Source organism: Sinohyriopsis cumingii, chromosome 6 (assembly GCF_028554795.1).
Source record: "Sinohyriopsis cumingii isolate HCF-2022 chromosome 6, ASM2855479v2, whole genome shotgun sequence".
NCBI lineage: Eukaryota > Metazoa > Mollusca > Bivalvia > Unionida > Unionidae > Sinohyriopsis > Sinohyriopsis cumingii.
In genome coordinates, this window is record NC_142966.1 from 82221344 (window position 1) to 82247785 (window position 26442).

The following is a 26442-nucleotide window of genomic DNA, read 5'->3' on the forward strand; positions in this document are numbered from 1 at the left end:
AAGATCCAGGTCAACAGCTGGTGTTTACAAAAACGAAGTCAATTTCAAACTTTTTTCTGAAAAAGTATCATCTCCAGTGAATAAATTTACATTAAAATATCATGTAATAAAAAATTTTAAAAAATTAGAACTCAAAAACAAGCAGTTAAATTGAAATAAATATATATATTAAATAAGATATAATTAAATATACAAAACATTATATATATATATATATATATATATATATATATATATATATATATATATATATATATATATATATATATATATACACTACGGAGATTGGAACCAAGGTACGCACGGCACCCATCGCATTGCCTCCACGCACCAAGCTAAGAAAGTAATTAGGAATTATCTAACCTATATGATATATTTGTTTGTATTAGACGTTAATTCTGCCTAGTATTGTCAAACATCTTCTACAGAATCGAGGAATAGCACTTTCCGTTCTGTTTGGTGTATATTTGTAATTCCCACCCCACCCCCTGTCTCTCTCTGTCTGTCTCTCTCTCTATTTATCTATCTCTCTCTCTTTCTCTCTCTCTCTCTCTCTCTCTCTCTCTATATATATATATATATATATATGTGTGTGTGTGTGTGTGTGTGTGTGTGTGTGTGTGTGTGTGCATGTGTGTGTGTGTGTTTATGTATGTGTGTGTGTGTACAATAGTAAGAAAAAATGTTTTACAAAATCAACTTCCGCCTAAGATAAAATATCGTGGCATTCGCCATCACACATAAAAGTGACGAGAAGAATATCATGGCTGATATTCAAGCAAAGGTTACAGTGTGTATTCGATAACTTTAAAGCTACATAAATGGAAATTTGGATTCTTTTTGTCATCTAATAAATGTACATATAGTTTAAATTATTATATCAGCGACTGCTTTTGCGACGATAATAAGTTATTACTGTCTGCATAAACGATTTCTGATATGACTTGTAATAAAACTAAACAAATGAGTTTGAACAAATTTAAGATGTACGGTCAAAGATGTGTGAAAAATACTTTATATACATGTATCCATAACAAGATTTATAACTTTTTATGCGTATTTAAACGTATTTTCTACAACAGGGATATCTTGAATAATAATAGAGGGATGATTACATAGGAATAAATTAAATATTATTCCAACTTTCTACTGATTATACGTGTTTTTTTTAAAAACAAATCAAAGATTATAAGATTATTACTTGCACGATTGGAGCTTCGTGCTGGAAATGCACATGAAATACCAATCATAGGATGACTGCCTTTGTACGATTGGTGCATCATGCCACTTTGTGTCTGTCTGTGACTGAGGCTGCTGGGATATTAGCATAGTTTTGCATAATGTGTCCTCCTTCTGCTCAAGCGACAATTGTGTTTATATAATCGTATGTAAGCTCGTCATAGTCAGCATTGCCCAGCTGGCATTTATCCAACGATGCATAGTTTTCAGGGTTTGGGTTAATAGATTCCATCACATTAAATGCGACCGTACACCTGGTCGGACTATTTCGCTCCGTACTTGATATTTTCAAAGCTGTGTCCTGTATTTTCCTGCAATATACGCATTTATGTTGTTATTATTCAGCGTAAAGCCAAATACTCTAATTCTCTCGGCGTATGAACGTGTACTTGAGGTAAATTATAGCTATCCATCTTCTACCACAGAAAGAGTCAGAATTTACTGTCATTTCCTACAAGGTGGAAAACTACGATCGTTTTCTGATTCCTTCTTACCATGAACCTCCAACGAGGCTCGAGCTACTTTTACCTCAAGGTTTCCTGGTAACAATAGCAGCGCCCATAGCGATGGAGTGCTAATAAAGCTCTCACAACGACTTTATTTCAGTAACATTGATGAATATGTCTAAATATGTGAATGGTCCAAACCATGACTTTGTCAATACAACAATAAAAAAGAGAAATACATTTTAAAACAAATAAAATGGTCAAAGAGTTTGTCTGAAACAAGATCAAATTCGGAAATAGGTTAACAATAATACCTCTATATAACAACCCATTTATAACGTTGGTGAGTTTCATGCCTATTGAATTTTAAATTATAAATATTATAAAAAATATCGCTTCATTTACAGGCACATTAAAAAATTATAACAGTATTGGGATTAGGATTGCTGGATCAATTGTCCTTGTCAGCATCAGTTCTCTGAAGCATGGTATTATGTTTCGCGTCTCTTAATGATTCGGATCTTCTGATACTGAAAAGTCTGAATGACCTAGCAATCAAGATCATGATATTATGATAATATATGGATATCATATACATGACCAGGACTGGATATGATATCCGTGATCAAGAGTGGTCATATGCATGATCGAGATTCATCAGTCTCCATAGAATGAAATTAAAACAAATTTAAGGAACTAGTATGTGATTCTGGTTGGAGAGAGAAAAGGATGAAAAAAATGAACATTCTACTAAGTAGAGATTACATTACAAGTACAAGAGTGTGACGTGGTATATGTTGACATTTAATAATATAAAAACGAAAATTATTTGTTATATAATGAAATCCTAATAGATCGTTTTCACTTTCAGAAATTAAACTATTTTTTCTTCAGCTTGATTTACGAACTCGTGGGAAATAAATTGTCGTATTAGGATTTTTTTACTCATACAAAAATGTTAACCTTTTATATAAAGCAGTCTGTGCTTGGCATTATTGTCATTGTTTGACGTTACGTATCCTGTGTCAATCAAATGGATTCAATATAAAACAATTTCGAATCTATTTTATTTAATAAACTCATGTTAGGTGCCAAGCTCGAGTGTACTTGCTTACGAAGTGTGCATCTTATATAAAATGTGCTGAAAAGACTGCATAATCAGCAAATAAAATTACTATTAACGGGTACACTTATCAGCAAACAAACGTACTAATGGAAACAAATGCATACAAGAGTACGAAGTACATAAACCTCAACGCAAAGTAATATCTTGGTATCCGTTTGATTAAATTCAATTGTAAATTACACCAAATATACTTAACACGATCATAACCTTCACAGAAGTAGATAATATATTTAAAACTGATCTTAAAATTGAATATTGCAAATTGTATGCAATTAAGGATATGAATAATGCACCAGACCTATCTATAAGTGTGAGATAATTGTTGTTATCATCTCAACCAGCTTAAAACGGTAAATTAAGCTTTACAGACAAGCATCTGTATCAATGTATTGTACCTTCTGAATAAAATTAGCGCTATAACGACCACCGCTAGCACACTAATAACTGCTATGACTACCCCAATGATCGTTGGTAAATTGCTCCGATCCTCATATCCGCCTGTAAAGACATATATAATTCAAATGTTTAATTCCAGTGTTTGCAAATAAAAAGATTATTTTCATGCCTATAGTCTACAAACGGTAGTTCAAGCAACACTTTGGGTATCCCTACTCCAGATCAGGATAACACATCTTGAAACTATTTGGAGAAAGGAAGCATATTGCGTAGTGTCACTCTCTGTAACATAACCATATATGTAAATATATAGTAATCGAGCACGGTCTTGCTATGGCATGTATACAGTTTACTCTTGGATCATTTACAATTACAAATTTCTGTTTAAAGGAGGATTTCCGTATGGTCGCCTGTCAGTAGATGGCGACCGTCCTCAATCATTAGTGATTATTAATTTAATGCTTCATCACCACAGTTTTGACAGTAGCTGACAATTTCAGACGAGGAACAAGATATATGTAGAAATATTTAAACTGAACTTTCATACTTTCCGATAGCTTTTGTTAGAAGTTTCCGAGTGTACGGGCCAAGCGCACAAGTCAATCTATACAGGGTTTAGTATATGGCAGTCATTAAACTTGTTGTCCAAGTTGAGTCGAGGCTGGAATTTTGTCATGTTAGATTCTAAACACTCCGTAAAAGACTCCTACCAGATTCAGAAACCAAACTGAAGTGTGTGGAAAATGTCCTGCTAAGTCTTGTATAGCGGGGCATAGTGGAATTTGCTCGTGCGGGGGATTCCTGGTACCGGTAATGAAGATATGCAATTAACCTAGCAAACATTAAACATTGTGTGTGTATGTCTGTCGCTGAAAATCTCAATCCCTGGAAACAAAGTGAACAATATTCTGTACCAGGCTGTTCGCAAGATAAGTCAGATCGTATAAATGAGATTTACCATCATTGTAAGAAGGGCATAACTGTGAATACGAAGGATGCGACAGTCGTTGTTATGTAGAGTGAACATAATTGAGAATAAAAAATCTTAGTATTCATTACTTTAAGATACTTCCTGTTTGTTACTGTTGAAAATACGAACATTCATATGATATTTTATATGCTATTTTATATGATATTTTAATAGATAAATAGTCTATTTACATACAATCAATCTTAAAGAGCAATTTTTGTGAATAATCGAGGGCATCGTTACAACTGCTTATCCAAGTGCTTGCGAAGGTTATATAGGTATTTCAGCCTTCTTAATGACGCTGACCAGTGTCACAAGAGGAACATTGTACCATATATATCTTGAACCGAGTTAAGGTGCGCGACAGTGGCAAATCTACAGTATTTACTAAAATGTAGGGATACTTGACTTTACTGTTCTTGATTAATTTGATTATCTTAAGACACAGTTTTAGTATTACATTTTCGAAAAGGGGTTATATATTGATAAGTGTAGACTACTCCAAACGTCAATATAACATTTCAGAAATAACTTATGATACATAGAATAATTTAGATATGTAATAAGAGCGTAAGGGAATAACTATACAACCGAATTCAACATCTGTAAGAATTATGTACATATGCTAGCTTTTGAGGTTAAAGTACAGTCTCTGAATGATGGTATAAAGCCGTGAAAATGGTGCTGACTTGCAACTCGTTCTCTGAATATCTCTATCTCTATAGCTTCCCTTCGCCTTTCCTAACAAAATGAACGCATAGAATTCTGATTCTGTCTTCAGTGTCATAAATTATGAATATCATACACCTGAGGATGTTTACGGGTGTAATAAGGATTTAATTTAGGTTAAATGGAGAACATGAGTTTGTTCCTATGTCAGCGATGAGCTTATTATATCACCTATCCGGCGTACTGCAGTACTAACTGGGAACGATATAGGGACAAACTTAACGTATGGGGAGAATGGGAATTAATATTACGGCAACCATTTTGCAAATATGACCCTTAGGATACAACGCGAATTCCATACGACTTTAGCATAACCCTATGGGTACAACAGAAATTTAACATTCGTATGACACTGAAGCGGAAAAGAGAAAATAAACATTCATCTGTCATGGTGGAAAATTTATGGGAACAAGTTAAAATCTAATGAGAAAAGCATCCATAGGTTTAACATGATACCACTCTATACGGACATGGGAAAATTATAATTAGGCTGCCATGTTTAAACATTTATAGGGAAAACGGAAACATTAATGTTAAAAACAGGCGGTATCTTGCAGACCAATACCCGACATATACTGACCATTACACATTTCTACGAACCAGTACGCAGTGTTACTGAAAAATCATCACGCGTAATAGCCAATACACAGCGATACTGACCAAAACACACATCTACAGGGTGAAGACGAAGCAAAATAGAAAGTGTAATTAAAATACTAACACCTAAAGTGAACAAAATGACAGTTCGGACATACACCTGTATACATAATTTACCAAAGTGGAGTGTAAGGAGAGAAATTGTTGAATATTCACATATATGCACACAAACATATTGACATACTATCAGACAAGATAGAAAGATAGAGGGTTTGGGGTTCTTGATTTTGCTATGAAAGAGAAAATCATAGGGTAAAAGGTACAAAGCACAATAAGATACGAACACAGCCATAAAGATTGGTAATATTGACGTAGTAACTCTATTTATGAGAAATCGATCAATCATATATATATATATATATATATATATATATATATATATATATATATATATATATATATATATATATATATATATATATATATATATGTGTGTGTGTGTGTGTGTGTGTGTCTCTGTGTGTGTGTGTGTGTGTACTATTTTGCTTGCTTAACATTTGTCCATGATTTGGAGAAATTAATGGCTGTTTGTGAACATCATGTTTACACAGATAGCATTTGTTCATGATTGTAGGTTGTATAGTACATGTTGACACGGTTTTTCGAGTTCAGAATATTCAAGATACAAACTTGTTTATAAATTGATGGAAATGTCGAATTAGGAATGACACATATCTAGGGAACATTGTACTGTGTCTTACGTTAAGTGAAACAAGTATAAATCAAGGCCTTGTAAACAATTCATTCATTCCCTATTCATATCAGTCTTTGGGAATTTATAATCAGAGTGGGCTATAATTCGAGAGGAAGTTTTAAATCATTCATAGTAATTATGAATGTGCTCATTGCCTGAGATATTACATTTTTTGGGGATTTTGAGAACTCAATTTAAATGCATTCTAGATTATATCATTGTTGTGGTATATCATGACATTCAAGACATTTGAAACATTCTACATTTTTGGAGTTTTCAATAATACAGTTTGGATATATTTTGTGCAACAATTCACACTGCTGCAAGTGTATCTTAAACTTATGCTTGGTAACTTAAAATAATACACAACCTCTTGAATTTACTTAAATTGTTTCTTTCCTTAGATGAGAGAGAAAGAGAGAGAGTAATCTGATAACCATCTTTGTATTTGTCGTGATTCAGAATAAAAATTTGCTACATGTTCTGTCCGAATAAGTTAAATAGTATTGTCTTTTTGACATGGCTATGCTGCATAATAATAGATATTTGCCAAAGGAATAGTCTAACTGTCATACGTTTTAGAATACCTGCCTGCCAATTCTCCATTTTATTAAAGCGTAGGCCACGCACCTTCCTATCTAACGAATGGTTTCAAAAACATATCTTAAACCACCTACCCGTCTATCCTGCATTTCGTTGAGTCGAAACAAATTCTCTAATTTGTTTATACAAAGCCATGGGCCAACACCCTCTTATCCTCCATCGTCTGAAAACATAAGGCCACTCACCCTCCTATCCTCAAACTCTTTTGACAACCAACTACAATGCTCGATTATCCAAAATCTAATAATTTAAGAGCTTGTAGCCAGTGTAACTATCTGCTATTTCTTGAACATTACAGACGCCCCTTTATCCCTCCAGTAACGTTTACCACACAAACTCTGCAATTTCAAACAAATCAAATATAAGCCATCAATGTTTTACCCAATCTATTTTTATAATAATTTAAGCATTCCCAGTCAATCTAAAGAATATTTCTCTTGAGACAACAAACGTCGCTATATCCTCCAGTAATTTAGACCAGATCATTCATTACAAACGAAAACCTCTGAACGATAACATTTTTACTTCAGTAACTAAATAAAAATGTATCAATGAGGTAATTAATATCGTTAAATTACTATCGTTATCGACGTGCCTTTATTTACCTATTTTTAAAAGAATTATTTGCACTGAATAATGGCATATTAAGTATATACAATCGATGCGAACTTATAAAATTACAAATTTTAGAGTGAGAAGTCTGACTCCACTGACATGGCTTGGCTTGAACAAGGTAGGGTACAAAAGTGGCTTCTCTCCCATGACTCAGCGGATACCTTGTCAGTTTCTGGTAAGCTCTGCTGTAACGACATGAAACATTCTACAGTGACCTGTTTCTACTTATAGAAGGATTTCTAACAGTTTTACTTACTACAACAGCATACCTTTTCAAATCTTTCTCAAGTACCTTTGAAAGTATATAAAAGCATAAATGATCAAATGTATTGTTACAACCCCTTATTTCACTCTAAGGTCAATTTGTCGCTTTCTCGCAGCAGGTCATCTTATTCAGATAGGTAAATGTATGTCTTGCTGCATGTGGAATGAATATTTACTATTAGTGAAACGATTCATCGATATATCGATGCATCGATACTTTTGATGGAGCGATACACATATCGATACAAGAGAAGGATAATCGATGCAAAACGATGCTTACCGTATATAAGTATTTTTTTGTCTTCAGAAGTTATGAATAGTTATTGTTAGTTCGCCTTCTTATTACTTAAATATATAATTCATCTGAAACAGAACGTGCAGTCCTAGGCACTCATTTTTATTAGTAAAAGTGAACGAGACTATTGAGAATACTCGCTTGCAGTCTGCTAATTCGAACAAAGTGACATGGCTTGTAATCTGCCCCCACCCCCAATTCCACGCTAATTATCTTATCCCAGCAGCATGTTCCGCTTGCATAATGAATATAATGAAGTACTTTACTCATCATTTTATAACCAATTTTACGCGAAGTTTCTACACTGAATTTGATCGTGTCTAGTCTGGTCGATTTGAAAGTCACACTACTGTGTGTCACACGGTGAAATATGTTACGTTCATATCTTATTGGTGGTTACTTGTTCCGGTCGAGGTTAAATAATAACTACCAATCAGCAATCCGTGTAGATTATTCCCTGCCTGACAAGACAGGAAGCACTAGAAAAGTAACAGAAAAAGATGTCTGATTCATGGCGTGGTTCATTACGGTTTAGTTTGCTAAATACTGGCTGGTGATAGTGATGATGACAATAATTTTTAAAGGTATGAAGTATGTTGGATTATTGGAGCTGGGAAATTGTTAACGGAGATAACAGTGCGTGATTTTGAGCCCGAAAATGGTGTTAAATAAGAGTCAGATGTACATTTGATGGACTAAGATAGAAGGCATGACGGTTAGTCTCCCTTTCAGCGGTATTTCGAAATTAAATGTAGAAAGGGCAGAACACTGAGCCTAATTAAAATAGAGACAATTTAAAAGCCTTTTTTTATCAATCAACTTTGCCCTGTGAATCATATGCGACTAAACTATATATCCATATTTGGGTTCAAATAAATTGAATAAGTAAGGATGAAGAAAAAACGAAATTAAGAAGAAAAGATATTTATTTTAAATACCTCAGTCTGTACAAGCTGACTATAGCATTGCTAGACTGAAAACCCTAATACAGCATTATAGAACAGATAAGAAATCTAGCATAGCAGTCAGTAAACTACTGATCCAAGAAGTAAGTTTGTGTTAGTGAAAAATTCTATTTTGGAGCAGATGTATCGAAAATATAATATGTGAGCTCTGGAAAATTGTAAATAATAGCCACACAGATAATTTTCCCAACATCTTGAGCTGACAAAGATAGCTATGCATATGCCCTTTCAGAAGAAAGCGCAAAAAAATATTTATACACAGATAAAAAACAGAGTATGCTCAGAAATAATTGACCGATTAATACTTATGCAACTAGAGGTGACGTCTTTTAAAGATTTTGATTTTACTGGAGCTCTAACAAAGTGGAGTATTGAAGTGTAAGGTAAATATTGAACCATGCCTGTTTCCTCCTGCCCCCTTTTTCTAATCTCCTCTTCTTTATATGACAAAGAGTGAGGGCTTCCTTAAGATATAAAACTGGCAGTATCTCTCCTTAAATTCTACTTGGGGAACAAATTTGGAATTTCTCTTTCTATGCAGATATATTTAACCAGCGAATGAAGGTGCTGATGAATAAATAAAATTACCACAGAATCAGCAAGGGGACATATTTCAAACAGCTGAAGTTTATCACCTTGTGCAAAGATTTTAATAAAAAAATTATAGAATAGGACTGGGTGTTGTCGATAGTTTTCCTTCTTCATTAATGAATACATGTACCGGGGCCCCGAGTGGCCGAGTGGTCAAAAGCGCTTTCCGTTACGGATCACTGCCATCTCACCTCTGTCTGCGTGGGTTCGAGTCTCGGCTTCGGCCAATGTGGGTTTGTGAGAAAGCTTGAAAGTAGCTTTTCGTGGGTAGGTGGTTCTTTCCGGGGTTTTCCCGGGTTCTTCCGACACCATTAATACTGGCCGCCATGTAGAGCATATCGTGTGCTGAAAAATGGCATTAAACCCCACAACAACAACAACGACAACAATAACAATTTACTTATGAAAAGGATATACCTAATATATCTGCTAATATTAAAACGTGAACTTGTGTGTAAAGAGGGTGAGTGATCCGCCTGCCATTTCTGATTGTTTTAATATATAACGTTTTTCCTTTCTTCTATCTCCTCCTTCTTTCTCTTTCTACTTTCTCATTTGCATTTACCTCTATTTTTACCTTCCTCTGAATGTTTCTCTCTCCTCTTTGTCCATCTTTATCATTTCCTTATGATGCAGAGGTTTTCTTTTATTATCAATTCTATCTGGTTTTGTGGCTGTAATTTCGTTTAATTTCCCAGATACAAATTTACAAATAAAATGCTTATTTCTTGCTTTGTTAAAGATGCTTTCGCGTTAAAAAGTCTGGCAAGTTCAAGCAACTCCTCTTTTTTCTTGGATTATGACCATTCCTTGTTTCTCACCATTAGATGACATTATGAAAGCTTGCTGTTTTGACTAATGATTTCTCGAACGAGTCAAACTAAAATCTTTATCAGTTACAATGAACATTGCGAAACAAAGACACTTTCAGTTTTAAGGACAATGCTTACTATCCCTAAAATGTTTTAAAGAAATTCAGATCCCGGACGAGCCTCCACTTTCTGTTACAACTCTTGGTCTTAACTTATGTAACAGTAAGGGAGTAAAACCAACAATTTAAGTGAAATCTACACTTTATTTCTCTACAGTAGTAAGTCAAAATTGAAGAGAAACAGTTTTGTGAATCCCAAATAATCCTAAATGCCATAACACAAGTTTAAATATTTATAGTGTACCGAAAATATATAATGTATCCAACGAATTTCAATAGTCTTGAATGTCATGATATGCCACAAATATGCAATCAAGAATATCTTTAAATTCATTTCCAATAATCACAAAACATTGTGTTAGTCCAAAAGTCAATGAACACTTGGTAATTCCAATAAATCATTTAAATAAATAATTCCTCTCAAATAATAAATGAACACGACTTAAAATGATTCCCACAGATTGATCTTAAATCATGAATGAATTTTGTTTGTTTATCAAATCCCTATTTATTCATATTTTCAAGTCACCTCGATGTGAGTTATTTCAAGAGAAAATCCTCTTCTAACTGCAACAAAGACTAACATTGAACTCAAATGACTCTTATCTTAAGGTACAATCTACAATCATGGGCAAACGTTAATCAAACATATAGTTACGCATAACAGTTTACTATACTTTTATTGGTATATCAGTATTACAACTATATGGTCTTAAAATAAGCAATAGAAAAGTGCAAAAATGAATAAGTTTTGTAAAAACTTAAACCGATAATTTTTTTCCTAGAATACAAAATTAAAATTCAAAACGAACTTACATTAATGCTAATTAAATCCCAAAACTTTCCAAAAAGTTGTATCACCAGTCTTAATAAATATATCTTTAATGAAGCTCCAGTAGTGTTTGAAATAATATCCTACTCTAAAGGTGTTGACGTGCCTGTTGTGACTGTGACTTGGTGATGTAACAGCAATATTTTGATGAAATACAGTAATATAATTTAACATGTCTTTTTATGAATTCACTAGAATTCCCAGTTACTGTATCTGTTCAAGAATATTTTATGAGCACTTTGTATTTGCGGTGAATACATACTTTGAATAAATAATTTCAAACAAATCAAATACTGAATAAAACAATATATTGTAATCTGCAAGATCTTACTGCAAGAATAGATCATTTCTAGATACATACGATTACAAAGCCCTCATCTTTACCTAGGTCACAATTAGCAATTTCTGAAAATGCTATGATTTAATATATCTTTTATATTCTAGAACATTCTGCTACTAAAACTATACAATTCCGATTGGATATCGATTCTACCCTGTTCTATACTTAGCAGACAATGCTCCGGCCGTCTGTCAACGCGGTGGCATTTACGACGCTAATAAGGGTCCTTTGTTCTTGAACAAAGCTTTCAACGTCCACATGTGATTTGTGACACCCAACAAGCAGGGATCTCGTAACAATTCATAACAGGACCACTATAGCCGCGGGGTCTAACATATATACATGGCTTTTAACCAATTCCTTTGTTCTTGACTTACGTAATCGCGACCAGGCAACGTCACAGATAAATTCTAGCGATTAAAATGTGTTAATTTCAAATACAAAAGGATAATGTATAATAAAGATGCAGGCACTATTTTTATACGTTCAGTTATATTCAGCGTTAGCAAGAGTCAAAGAGGAATTTGCGATTTACATATTGTTGGATTTAGCAGAACAGATAACTTTGATTTAAACAGTAAGAACCTTTGTGGATTATGTGAATATATTCAAGGATTTGAATTTTTTACTAATTTCATCTGCTCATGTGAAACGTTCCATGACATCAGCGATATTCTTCGTTCACGAGATTACATTGAAATAAAACCTTTTGGATAAATAGTTGTGTTAACTTCAGTGTTATCATCGAATCACATAAGCACATTACAAGCTTCGTTAGGATTACCTTAGAACAGTTTACGGATTAGTGAGAAATTAATACAAAATTATTAGGATTCCATCCTAGGAACTCATACATTGTAAGCTATTTGTATTTTCTTCACTTTGTATATTATCTTGAATAAATTTATATTTTGGAAACTTGAATGTTTGCTGGGTACCCTTACCTGGTTCTATTACTTAAGTTTAAGCGCATAGACGTAACAAATTTATATATATATATATATATATATATATATATATATATATATATATATATATATATATATATATATATATACATGCATGCATGCATGCATGCATACATACATACATACATACATACCTGGTTCTATTACTTAAGTTTAAGCGCATAGACGTAACAAATTTATATATATATATATATATATATATATATATATATATATATATATATATGTATATATATATATATATATATATATATATATACATACATACATACATACATACATACATACATGCATGCATGCATACATGCATACATACATACATACAAAGAGAGAGAGAGAGAGAGAGTGCGAGAGAGATTACTATCACACTAGAAAATTCTTACTTGACAAAACAATTCTCTCTCGCTCTCTCTCTGATACTTTGAATGAAATCAGTTTATCTTCAAATGCCCAGTACATATCTTTAATTAAACAATAAAAATCGTCATTATAAACAAAACAGATGGAGCAGAGGCGGATACAAAGGAATGGGGAAGCGTTGGTGACGAAGCCAGCCGTCCATCCCCACGCCAGCCCCAAGAAAGAAAATGAGCGAGGAAGAATAAAACCAGCAACAATATTATGCATTTATTTATACTAGCTAATTATTTAAAACATAGATCATCACCAGATCTTCATGGCTGATTCATATTTTTCTACTAATAGACTCATACGAGGGGATAAAGAGATACATATTCGTATGCGATGACACGCAATTCATAACAGTGACAGTCGGTATTAAAATTGACATCATTCCTGTTTACATAATGTATTACCTTTAAAATATATTCGATAAGAGCAAAATACCTCAGAAATCCAATGTCCGTTTAGACCGGTTTTACCGTACTTTTACTCAATATGCCAAACCCAATAAAGAAAATAATAAAGCTCACCATGTCTTTTATCAGTTTCACTCGGGATCGTAGTAGTCATAGAGGAATTATTCGTGCAGGTTATCACAAAAGTGCTGTTTGAGCCTAGAAATAAAATCAACAATTATTAAGACAATATAATCATCTTTCGTCACTTTATTTAATATGATATTTAAAGTCACATTACTCCCAAAAACAAGCAAGTTGTGATAGTAACTTTGCATGTTTTTGTGACTCTTCCAATGGAAATAATGAATAATAGTATGCCATATATGTACACAAAATGAAAGAAAAAGAAAGGACTCCTGGGTTTTAGTGGTGGTACTGTACTAAACGCAAAATGATAAGTTTTCTTGTCAGTAATAAATATTTAAATCGCTTGATCACAATTTATTTGACATTCGGTACAATGAAACAAAATATATACATTTTCGATCATATATAAAATTATGAGTCAATTTAAAAGATTTGAATGAATAAATTGACAAAACCGCAAACTTGCAGGGCGTGTATGTGGTTTTGCGAAAGGATTTTAGATGAAACGCGGATCAAGACTGAACGCATTTTATATAAACATGGAACACATCAATGAAGGCAGATAGATTCGGAAATATATCACCATGCAAGTTCTTGCAACTAGACTATATGTAATTATGCAGTATAAAGCTTGACAACCTATAGCGATATGTAATTTAAAATGATATCATGAAATAGTAGATTTATGGTGACAAAAGAAGTTTAATGCATCGAACAGAATGATTAGTTAGCCATATGGAATGCCCCACACATTTTGTACCCATGTTTCACTTAGGAAGGTCATTGGATCTTATTATGTTACGCTATCACTTATGGGATTGTCTCAGACATTATACATAAAAGATCTTACATAAGTAATCATCTCAATTAAATTTAGTAAATGAGCCATACAGCTGCTGTGTCCTCCGAGCCTTGAAGAACAAAACATTGCACTTACCGAAATGTCTCCTCAATTTGATGTATAAGAGCAGATATCTATGGTTATATTTATGACTCATACCACACTTTCCGCCCCCTCAAAAAAGATAACACAATAAAACTGACAGACATCATAATCAAATTGTGTTTTAAATATATTTGGATGGAGCATTGTGTATTTGCCTTGCGTGACATAATTATTTCACTTGTAACTTTTTTATCATCATAATGTCATATTAAAAGAAAGATAGAATACGATTTTATGAGATTATATAACTTGCAGAAATGTGATTAATATAATTCTTTCTTCAATTCCATGAAGTGTAAGTGTTTAATATTACCTTTTAAATTAATCCACACCATCGCAGGTCTGTTATTTTCAGTATATATGAGCTGTATATCGTTAGCGTTTCGTTGAATTTCTCCGATGAATTTGGTTCTCAAGTAAATAAAACTATTATTTTGCTGGTCGCACCAAATGGATCGATTATTGATGGTTAAAATGCCGCTTGTACAACTGTATATGTCATCGAATTCGCTTGATGTAAAGAATCTAATATCGACAAGTTCGAAGTTTACATTCCCTTTTGCCTGAACTTGGCATGTGCATCGTGATACCGCATCTGTCGGCCTTGTTTTATTAAATAGCATAATATTCACTTCAGAGACTTCCAATGCTGTCGAGCTGCCGCATATATCGATAATGCCAGTTTCTATAATCAGAATAAATATAGTAATGATCACTAATATTAGCAACAATCATCTCGATAACAGGGAATTTTCCTCACAACATCTAACAGAGAGCTTTCCCCCCCAATATTTTTATATATGCGTGAGATAATATAAGATATTGTGATCATCAAATTAAAATACAAAATATTATTATTATTATTATTATTATTATTATTATTATTATTATTATTATTATTAAAAACACAATTCGTAAGAATAATTGCAATTACATATTTTGCTTTAAAAAAAATTAATAGTTGTCCCTTTAATCAAACGTCAATACCTGTTAAATTACTGTTGCAAAGAACAAATCTATCTACCAATACTTCAGTCTCTTGCGTTTCATCACTTTTTATTTGTGATAATCTTCATTGCAAGTGTCATCATCAGAACTGGTAAATGAGTAGTAGTAGTAGTGGACGAACGCATGTTTGGGATATTTTTAACATAGGAACGAAATACATGAAAAACTATTGATTCCAGGCTCTGATCACTATACTGAGCAAAACAAACTACAATTCATATTGCAGCAATTCCGAATAACAGAACAGAATATGCATAGATCTATCAAAATGGAACCAGAAATATTCCATAATATTTGAAAATATATAGAAAAAATTCGTACATATCCAGTATGGATTGTATTTACATTTGTTCTATGCAGTCACCAGAACCAGAAATCGCTGGTGTTTCGTAAATTATTACAGTGGTATATAATAACAAAAGTCCAAAACGTACATTTACGTACTATTATATGTAATAAGTTGTCAGTAGCTTGCGACTCTCATATAACAAATATATATGTAATCAGAGAAGCTTTGATGTTAACTGAGATATAGAGAGCTACTTGATTTATTTATGAATTCTTTATGCATGATGCGTATTGGTACAAGGAGGTAGTAAGTTTGTTAGAAAAGCAAATATAATCGTTATTCTTCTTTAAACTCGATGTAACATTAAGATTATTATTGGCTCTTTCGATCAAGACTTCAAAACATCACCCTCCTTAATACACAATCTCCCGAACTATCCATATATGTATGTATGTATGTATGTATGTATGTATGTATGTATGTATGTATGTATGTATGTATGTATGTATGAATGTATGTATGTATGTATGTATATATGTATGTATGTATGTATGTATGTATGTATGTATGTATGTATGTATGTATGTATGTATGTATGTATGTATGTATGTATGTATATATGTATGTATGCATGTATGTATGTATGTATGTATGTATTTATGCATGTATGTATGTATGTATGTATGTATGTATGTATATGTATGTATGTATGTATGTATGTATGTATGTATGTATGTATGTATGTATGTATTACACGTGCATATCACTGCTGTGTGGTTAGCTTTAATACGTGAGTGTAGAACTTTAAGATAATGGCCAAATCTAAACAACCTGTTTGCATAACTAACTTTTGTCCATGATTGTAAGTTGTGAATAACTTGTTGACACAGTTTCTTCAGTTTAAAATATCCTAGAAACAAAATGATTTACAATTGATTGGAAGTTTCTACTGATATGACTCATATCTAGTCCAAGTGAAAATTCGTATAAGTAGGTACATCATAACACAATAATTCTTAAATATTTTAAAACCAGTCTGTGGATTTGTTCACAATTGTCTTGTAATTCGAAACGAAATATTTATGTATAGTATGCAATAGAGTTACAAGGTGACCATTAACAATAGATTAACACATCATTTTGGAATAATGGCGAATTCATTCAAAGACGTGCATCATTGTTGTATATAGACCTAGATTCGTAACAATATATATATATATATATATATATATATATATATATATATATATATATATATATATATATATATATATATATATATATATATATATATTAGAAAGTTACAAAATCTACAAAGAGAGAAAAGCAATTCTTCAATGCAAGGAATCACATCCTCATAAACAATTACCAATGCTAAACCTAACAGAACTGTTCAACAACCCAAGGAATCAAGAAGGAATATTAAATTCATGAATCTCAGGAATAGACATATGGGGGACAATAATCTCACACGGAATGAGCAACAACCAAAACAATCAACATGAATATAGATCTCCAGAATCCAGACGAAACAATCTGACAACTTTCACAGACAAAACTAAACCCAAAGAAAAAATTTCCATGGATATTGAAGCAAACAACGTAACATCCCCAGGCATAAAGAAAATAATTTATGTCGAAACCGTAAAAAAATGGGGCAAAAAAGCTGCACAAGAATCTGCATAATTCTTATTGACAGAAACACTAAAACTCCTAATGAAAACCAGGAATATCTAATACAGATATAAAAAACCGAGAAAAGAACAAGCGGTTCGTTAGGATACAAAACAAGAGCATGTGGGGATAAGAGAAGAAACGAAAAGAACCTGCCAAAAGAAGGAAAGAGATGGCATTAGAGCTATCTAATCGCATTCTAATTGATAGTGACTTTGTTCTTTTAGGCTGAGGTTTTTCACATTGTCCAAGAGCTAAAGTGCATGAAAATATTTGACTAGCCGAAGCATTGTTCAAATATAAAAAAAGATTAAAATTAAACAATTTTATTCACAAACATGTACATATTCACATATAAAAATAGTCATTATGTACAAAATAAGCTGTTTTTCTAAAAAAAAGTCTTCATTTCCAACTGCTAGCGGACATGATATTTACCTCGATTTTTACGCTGAAGCGACCAAACAATAAATTTTAAATAGCAGTCCTGAAAAAAGAGAGTTTACAAACATATATAAAACAAAAACTAAATTCTTTATGTAACGTATCGGATGAAAGTATCATCATTAAAATAGCTGATAAGTCTAACACTATAGTGATAATAAGTACAGAAGCTTTTATTAAAGAGGTAGAAAGACAATTAAGCGACAAAGTATATTATACAAAATCTTCCTATCATCCGTTTTGAAGAAATTAAAGAAAAAATAATAAGTAAATGTTCTAAATAAATTTGTATGCACAATACCTCCATATATAATAAATTTGACATCATCCGAAATATAATACACACACGTCAGTTTTATATTCTACCTACAACACATAAAACACTTGATAGATCACTACCTTTGGAGTACCCATGAGGGCCAATAATTTTCCATGAAACGCATATACTAATAATAGATCTAAATATAGTGATCATCGTTTACAACCATTAGCGAAATCACTACCGTCGTATCTCAAAGAAGCTTCAGATTTCATTACCAAACTAAAAGTAACTGAAAAATCATTCATAATTACACTTTATGTGGTGTTCTGTATTTTTAATTTCATTGTTTGTTTGTCAGTTGTATTTAAAAGAAATTATTTCATTACATGCTGTTGTAATGTAACATTGTATGTTGGACTTGACCTTGTCCAAATTGAGTTCATTTCTGCTTGACCTGACTTTGTTAGTATATTTTGTGTAAACAACTAATAAATAGCTAAACTATTATCTCTGTGTATGGGCTTAATGTCAGGATCATTATTAATAGAAGAAGTAAATATGTTTATTAGAGTCTAAGTTAAGGAATTTGCTGAATGTAATCCAGGTTATGGTTTTGATTTTTAAACATCAGGATCATTCTAGAAGATTATTTTCCATTAGGTAATGGTCTTTTTAAATAAAATGCTAATTGTGACCTGAGGTCAAGTAGACAACTATATAATATAATCTTGTGATTGTGAGAACTTGGTCATTAGTGCTTTAATATCTACCACTTTCATGTTGTATTATGTTGTGAGCAGTTTCGATGAATTTTATTTTATTCAGCTTATTGAATTAAAGTGATTATTTTCTCTGGAAATAGAAAAGCGCTCTGATAAAATTCTTGGATAAAAACATTTACTGGAATTTATACTGAATTCAAACCTGGAATTATATTACTATGATTCAACAAAAGATTGCTGACATATCAACAATCTAAAGGCTATAACACACACGTCATCGCTTTCAGTTTTTTATTTCTTCGGAACTTGTTATGAGCTTTATTCAGGACTTCAAATTATTAGGACTTGTGTGCGAAATTCTTGAATTTAGGGATTTATTAGCAATACCATAAGTTCATTGTTTCATTTTCACTTTGTATTCTAGGGAAATAAATTACATTTGTTAAATTTTACAAAGTTTGTTGTCTTTCACTCTTTTCCGTTACTTATTTTAAGAGCATAGACTCGTAACAGTTTTGACCTACATGAATATACCACACAACGATGGTATCGAAGCGCGTAAATACTATATTGATACATCGAAACAAATTGTATGTGATTTAATAAAACGTATAGTTGAAAATAACTTTATTTTGGTTTGGTGATACAAACTATATTCAAAAGGTGGGCACAGTAATAAGTAGTCCGATGGCGCCCTCTTATGCATCACTATTCATGGGAAGTTATAAACCTTCTAAATAAATTCTTTTTAAAACCCGATGTTTTATTAAGGTTTTTAAATGACATGTTTTATGATCTGGAGTCATTCATTGGAGGACCTTTGGAATTTCATAGAGTGTTTAAATACATTACACCCAACAATTAAGTTTACGTTGTATGTGTCTAACATAACGTATCATTTTTGGACGGAGAAGTCGTGAACAATGAATGCGTTGATATCGCTGCTACGATACGTGTTAAAAGCACGGTTGTTCATCAATATGTTGAATATTCTACTCGTCATCCAAAATCATGTAAAGACGGAATACCATATAGTCAAGCGGAAAGATATCGAAGAATTATTTCGGATGACACTGTCTTTAAATCATCTTTTACAGAGTTACGTCAACATTTTTTGAGAAGAAAGTATCCAACTGATATCATTAATGCTGCTTTCCAAAAAGTATATCTCCTTACAAAACTTGACAAACTAGAATGTAAAGTCAGAGACAAAAATGAAAGTATAATTCCTTTTGTTGTTGAATATTATCCAAGTTTACCAATAAATATTGGGATTTATTACAATTATCGTGTGATGTAAGTGTTCAGTTGCTACACAAATGCAAGCCCACACTTGATTACTAAGGGAAAAAGAATCTTAAAGATTTGCTAATTAATTTTAAGCTAACACAGACATCATTTAGTAAGGCTTTATCAGCTAAATGTAATAGACTTAGATGCTCCCACTGTTCTTAAAGTGATAAAATATACTTATTTCAGTAGTAAAGAAACATTTAGAATGCATTATGATTGTAATTGTGCAGTATCAAATGATATTTATATGAACACCTGTAAAATTTGGGGCACATAATATATTGGACAAACCAGTGAACAAGTATCTAAATGCATGATCCAATGTAGGTTTGATATAAATAATTTTATAATATGCTCCTTTTTTTGTTACAGCCGTATTGTCAGAATTGTGCGGTATCATACACTACTGAACACATTTATAATGCACAAGTGCCCATAAATATTATATAGTGTATTAGGAACTACTTTGTAACAAAACATGTACACTCATGTAGCAATCGCTTTACGTTTTAGTTTATTAGATTTGTTTGTGGATGAACTAAAGAAGCTGTTTCATCTTAATGAAAGTAGAGATAATAAAATAAACGATGTGGAGGAGTTTACTGAACCACAAATGAAACGTTCAAACAAGCAAACGAATGAACGTGATTTTCGCAATGTCCACAACAAATTTGAGAGACGCAGTATTGAACATACCATTCTAATCATTTGGTCAGTTACTTAGGCGAAATGTGGAATGGTTTAGACTATGACCAGTGCACTCTGGGGTATATAGCAATTGCATAAAAAAACATACTGTGGCAAAGGGCTATCGCAAAATATAGACGTACCATTTTATAAGTCAAAGTACCAAATTCGAGAAAAAATGCAACTGATGGTTTTGGTAGAATGGAAAGGGCCTCAGAGCCAATAAGCCAAGACGACAAAGAATTATTATTTTTGCTGGTTGAATGGACTGTCACACACCGACTGCTTTCAAATTTTCCATGTAAACGTTTCTGATACAATATTTCGGAATTATGTTAACGATAGACGCCATATAGGTCATTACATAGATGTGGTCTCTACAATGAGCATCCAAGTGGCAAGGCATACAAATATCTTCTTTAGCTGGTAATTAAAATGACAACAAAAAATACTCACATTTTTGCATCTTCAATTTCCTCAAAAATTACTGTCTGCAAATCCGAATTACAAGAGCTATAGCATGGAAAATAAAATGTTTGATTCCACACCGCAAAATTTTACTGTAATTTTAACTGCATTTCCAACTGCAATCATGTTCTCTTTGCTGCACTCGAAATAAACGTGAAATCCTATAGCGTCTTAGTGATAATTGAAATTCAAGGATTTCATAGTTTCCCCACATTATGACTTCAAATATTTAATGGCAGAACAGAAACACACATGCAGTAGAGTGAAGGCTAGTCTTTCCCTGCTCAAATCGCATGTATTTCGTGCAGAATTGGCGCAGCTAATAAATCAAATCCATACCGAGCAGAATTGAGTAGAATCGACAACAAAAACACAATCTGTCCATTCCAGACCAACTGGAAAATTTAATGCAATTCGCATTTATCCACAATATGACGCAATTTCAGTTTTAAGTAGACCAAAACGACAATTATTTGTGAAACTAATGTCGAGTGCGCGACGAAGTTAAAAGGTCGCTGAGTTGTGCGCATTAATATTGGTATTGTGTAATGATGAATATACGGCTTTGTATTTCTTTTGGAATACACCATACATTTAAATACTTTGTTTCTTGAAGTGTATTTTTTAATGAAGCCTTAGGTAGAATAACAAAATGATAATATAATAAAAAGGTTACGGCATTATTATGGGAAAATATTAACTCGGTTTATTTTCCTAATTAATACTGCACGACCGTAGAAGTGCAGTATTAATCCGAAATCTAGTTAATATTTTACCATACAAATGCAGTAACCTGTATATATAGGTCAATCTTTTTTTTCATATCATGTCGCCGCACGCTTTAATGAGGGTGTTCACACTTTACAAGACCGCTGTGGAGGCCAAGTGGTTAGAGCATCCGCCTTGGATGCGGAGGGCAGCGGGTTCAAACCCCGGGCTAGTCATACCAAAGACTTATACAAATGGTACTAGCAGTTGCCTTGCTAGGCACTCAACATTAAGAGGCTAGTTTTAGGACTGGTCGGCCTGGTGTCAGGATAAGGTGACCGGGTTTGACATGGTGCTATATGTCTGCAGCATAATGCCCCAGTGCTAGACATCACTATAAACTGTCACATTGCAGACATTGTAGCAATATGACTGAAGAATTGTTAAACCTTCATTAAAAACTAAATCAGACACACTTTACAAGATTTTTCAATTCAGCCTATTAATATGGTAATTCGGAGATGGAAAGGATGCTCAAAGAAACATATTGGATTCTCCGTCTGGATACCATATATCCAAAATATCTAAATTTAAAAATAGTACATGACATTGTTTAAAATAGAACTTGAAAATGTGTTTCGCATTTCCTTTTGTTCATCTATTCTTGTTTATGAGTACTAAAAGTAAAATTAACCCCATTGTAACCCAAATTATATAATTGAATTTTTATGTAAATTAAATTAACAATAATATAAATAAAGAAGTATTTAAGAAAATAAGTAATTATGCTATAATTTAAATTATTATATGTTAATTATTTATTACACATGTTATGAAACATATTCATATGATATTGTTTTAATCATTGTTTCATATTTTAAGTTATTCAATAAATTAGAAAAATAAAAAGTTCTTATTAAATAATTGTAACAGGGAACATAATTCAAATTTCACTCTTTAAATTAACATTTTTGAAAACGTAACATATTTTATATTTACTGCTAGGATACTGGCATATAAACTAAAAATTATAAACGTTGAAATGTAAAAGATAATGTACAATCTTCATTATTTCATCAATTCACAATACATTATAAACAAAAGCAATATACATATTAATAAAACAAAACAAACTAGTTCTCTGGTCATAAAATTTTATATATATATATATATATATATATATATATATATATATATATATATATATATATATATATATATATATATATATATACAACGATATAAACATGTTTACAATTATCATATTAATGTACTAATCCACTTCCACAGGCAAAGGTCATCTATAAACTTTGTTGATTACAAATGATCCTAATAATCAATTATCATGGACAAACGTTAAACACAAAATATGGACAAACATACTACTTTAAACGTCTGTATCCATTTCCGTGCAGGTATATTTGTATACAAGGATGTTACGTCTAAGGAAACAAGTACTGAATCTAAAGGCAATAGTTCAGTTACTTTGCTTTTGCGAGGTATTAAGTCCTGTCCTGAAGATAGAACGGTAAAATGTGCACATGTGCTCTCATGAAAGTGTGCAGACATTTTAATATCCTTTCTGTGCGATGTCCGTTATTGGACGTTAATGGATTTTATGTTGAAGATAAAATCGTCCTGCTCTAGTGTTTTCTGGTCCTAATTATCTTTTGTTTGCTGGACTATGAGTCCGATTTGCTACGCCTGATGAGTTCTATTTGCAATAGTTTTTGCATCGCATAGGTTAGGATCTTGGCCTAGTATTTGGAAGAGACTTGCGTAGCTTAGTTGTATATTTACTTCATTTATGTAGCATTTCCTATTTAGGACAGTAAAAGTGATGACCTTATCTGCAGGCCAATGCTGATCATGATTTATGATCTGTTTTCAATGAATGTGGGGTATCTTTATCTTCTTTACTCAAACCTGAAGATCTGCTAGCATGGCCCTTCTAAACTGAGTTGAGGAAGGCTTCTAAATTTGCAATTGAGCTTTTTTGTGGGGTCCAACTAATTTCCTTGAGAACATGGTTTGGTCGCGGTAGATATCACAATCCGATTCATATTTGGATGCAGGACAAAATGGGACTGTTTTAAAGTCTGCGGCTAAAGTATTTACTGTCCTTTTGTGGTTAACCTTTGTCGTATGTCTTGTGGGGACATAAATTGAAACGTTTTGATGACAGGTTTATTTCTCCCCCTGTTCGTTTTGAGGGATTAACTTCTGTTTTAGTAATAGTTGAAATAATTTTCGTTGTGGGTTGTTTACGTTTCTAGCTGTTACGGCTATTTACTTTTTATGTTTAGTTTTAGATGAAATTTCGTTTGTTTTAGGTTATCTAGGAAAGAGATTTGGTTGCAGTTTGAGACTTTTGATTATTTTTGCTCTGACTTTGTTTCGCTTTATAAAAAGTTTCTCTTTTGATACTTCCTTATTTTAGAGCAAATTATTTTCAATTGATCCTGTGTAACTGATGTTGACTCCGGTTTAAATTTTCGATGGTTGCTGATTTGACAACATTTCGATAGTTTCTATCCCCTATATTTTATGCATGCATAGTAGGTTAATTTATTACAAAATTGATTGAATCTAGTATTGCTCTTGCTAATTTTTCTGGGATACACATGAATTGGAAGACCTTTAGTAAATTAGTGACAGTGTTTGTTTCTAAAAATGCATCTAGAATATATTTCACCTAGCTATTTCATTGAAGATAATAAACCCTGACTGGTCATACAGATGTAAGCTATAGAACCGAGTGTGCTAGATATCAATCTATACAAATGAAATTATCACCAAACAAATTTAATGGACACGATTGCATATAAATGTATTTGCAGTCCTACTTTTTAATATTCATGTATAATACCCTTTTATTCATTACCGTAGTTTTGTTGTTTTTTGTCTCTCTAATTGGGGTGGTATTATTAGTATTATATGTCAACTCAGTTTTCTAACAGATTACAAATGTAATAATACGGGGGTCTGAACTCTAGTATTTCCGTCTTTATTCGTAAATTTGAAAGATATTGGTGATTATTTGTTTCTTTATGGAGAATCTGGTATTGGAACAATATTTGTCATACCGAATGATGGGCCAGTCATTAGGTATCAGACGTATAACCATGTCATTCTCAAAGGACTCGTTCTTTAAATATAATGGAAATAATTACAGGGAGTTAACTCTCCACTCTCTGTGATCCCTTCATGAGCTGTTAAGGAACTTATATGGAACTCATTGTGATGAACTTTAAATTAAGTTCTACATCTGAAATAGTAAACAAAATTGTACTAGAATACAATTTTGTACAATGGTTCTAAGAAACATTGTTGATTTTATGTCAATCTTTGTAAACATTTAGACAGTTCTTAATGGCACTTCAAACTATCCGCATTGAAGAACACGATTGGAGTATCTACACAAATCAAAGAAGGATGCTGATTTTTGGATGAAGAACAGTTTAATGGTGTCCAAGTTCAGCTTCACATCCAGCCCGAAAGACATCCACAAAGGAAAAAGACTGTAAAGAGACTCAACGTTTTCAAGCTGACAATTAACCCAATCGCCGAAAGCGTCTCATTGATCCTTGATAGCACACTGGAAGACATGCAGACTGCTAGGCTACTGTGGAAGAGGACTGTGCATCCCTTAGAGACACTCTCTACTCCACCGTCCACTAGCCTCTGGGACAAACGGCTCGCAAGAACGAGGACTGGTTTAAAAGGAATGATCAGATGATAACGACACTGCTCGCAGAACAACAGTACCTACACAGAGTCTTTCTGAAGAACTTTTCATCAGCTTCCAAGAGGGCAAACCATCGCCGGTGTGCGCAGGACAGTGCAGGCAAAGTTTCGCAAAATCCAGGACACCTGGCTCGTCGTTATAAATACGAGATTCAGGCCTATGTAGATAGAAAGGACGCAGTGTGCTTATTACGACCCCTTGAAAGCTGTCTACGGTCCCAGGTCCTCTGGGTCCTCTCCTCTCCTCCTTGCCGGCAGAGGGACTGTCGACATGATATTCGCTGCACAATAACACCAGTAGAAATGCCAGGAGCCACATAAAGACATCTTCACAATTTTTGTTGACCTGACCAAGGCGTTGGACACAGTCAGCAGAGATGGACTTTGGACGATCATGGCAAATATTCGCCTCCCCGAATATGTTCATCACAATCGTTCGTCAGTTCCAAGACGGTATGATGGCCTACGTAATGGATGACGGCGAACATACATATGCCTTCACAGTCAGAAATGGCGTCAAACAAGGCTTCGTTCTGGCGCCCACACTCTTCACCATCATGTCCACTGTTACGCTAACAGACGCGAT

The 26442-nt window shown here is 32.9% G+C and overlaps 1 protein-coding gene across 1 annotated transcript in view; it reads right to left on the reverse strand.

Moving 5' to 3' along the window:
* Positions 1-1289: 1289 nt before the first annotated feature.
* LOC149797330 (uncharacterized) overlaps positions 1290-26442 on the reverse strand; it is a 98478-nt gene continuing 73325 nt past the window's right edge. The window contains exons 3-6 of the mRNA XM_089962056.1: positions 14868-15239; positions 13594-13677; positions 3207-3309; positions 1290-1550 (exon numbers count right to left, since the gene is read on the reverse strand). Coding sequence (XP_089818182.1) covers positions 1358-1550; positions 3207-3309; positions 13594-13677; positions 14868-15239 — 752 coding nt within the window. The 3' untranslated portion in view covers positions 1290-1357. The remainder of the gene's footprint in view (positions 1551-3206; positions 3310-13593; positions 13678-14867; positions 15240-26442) is intronic.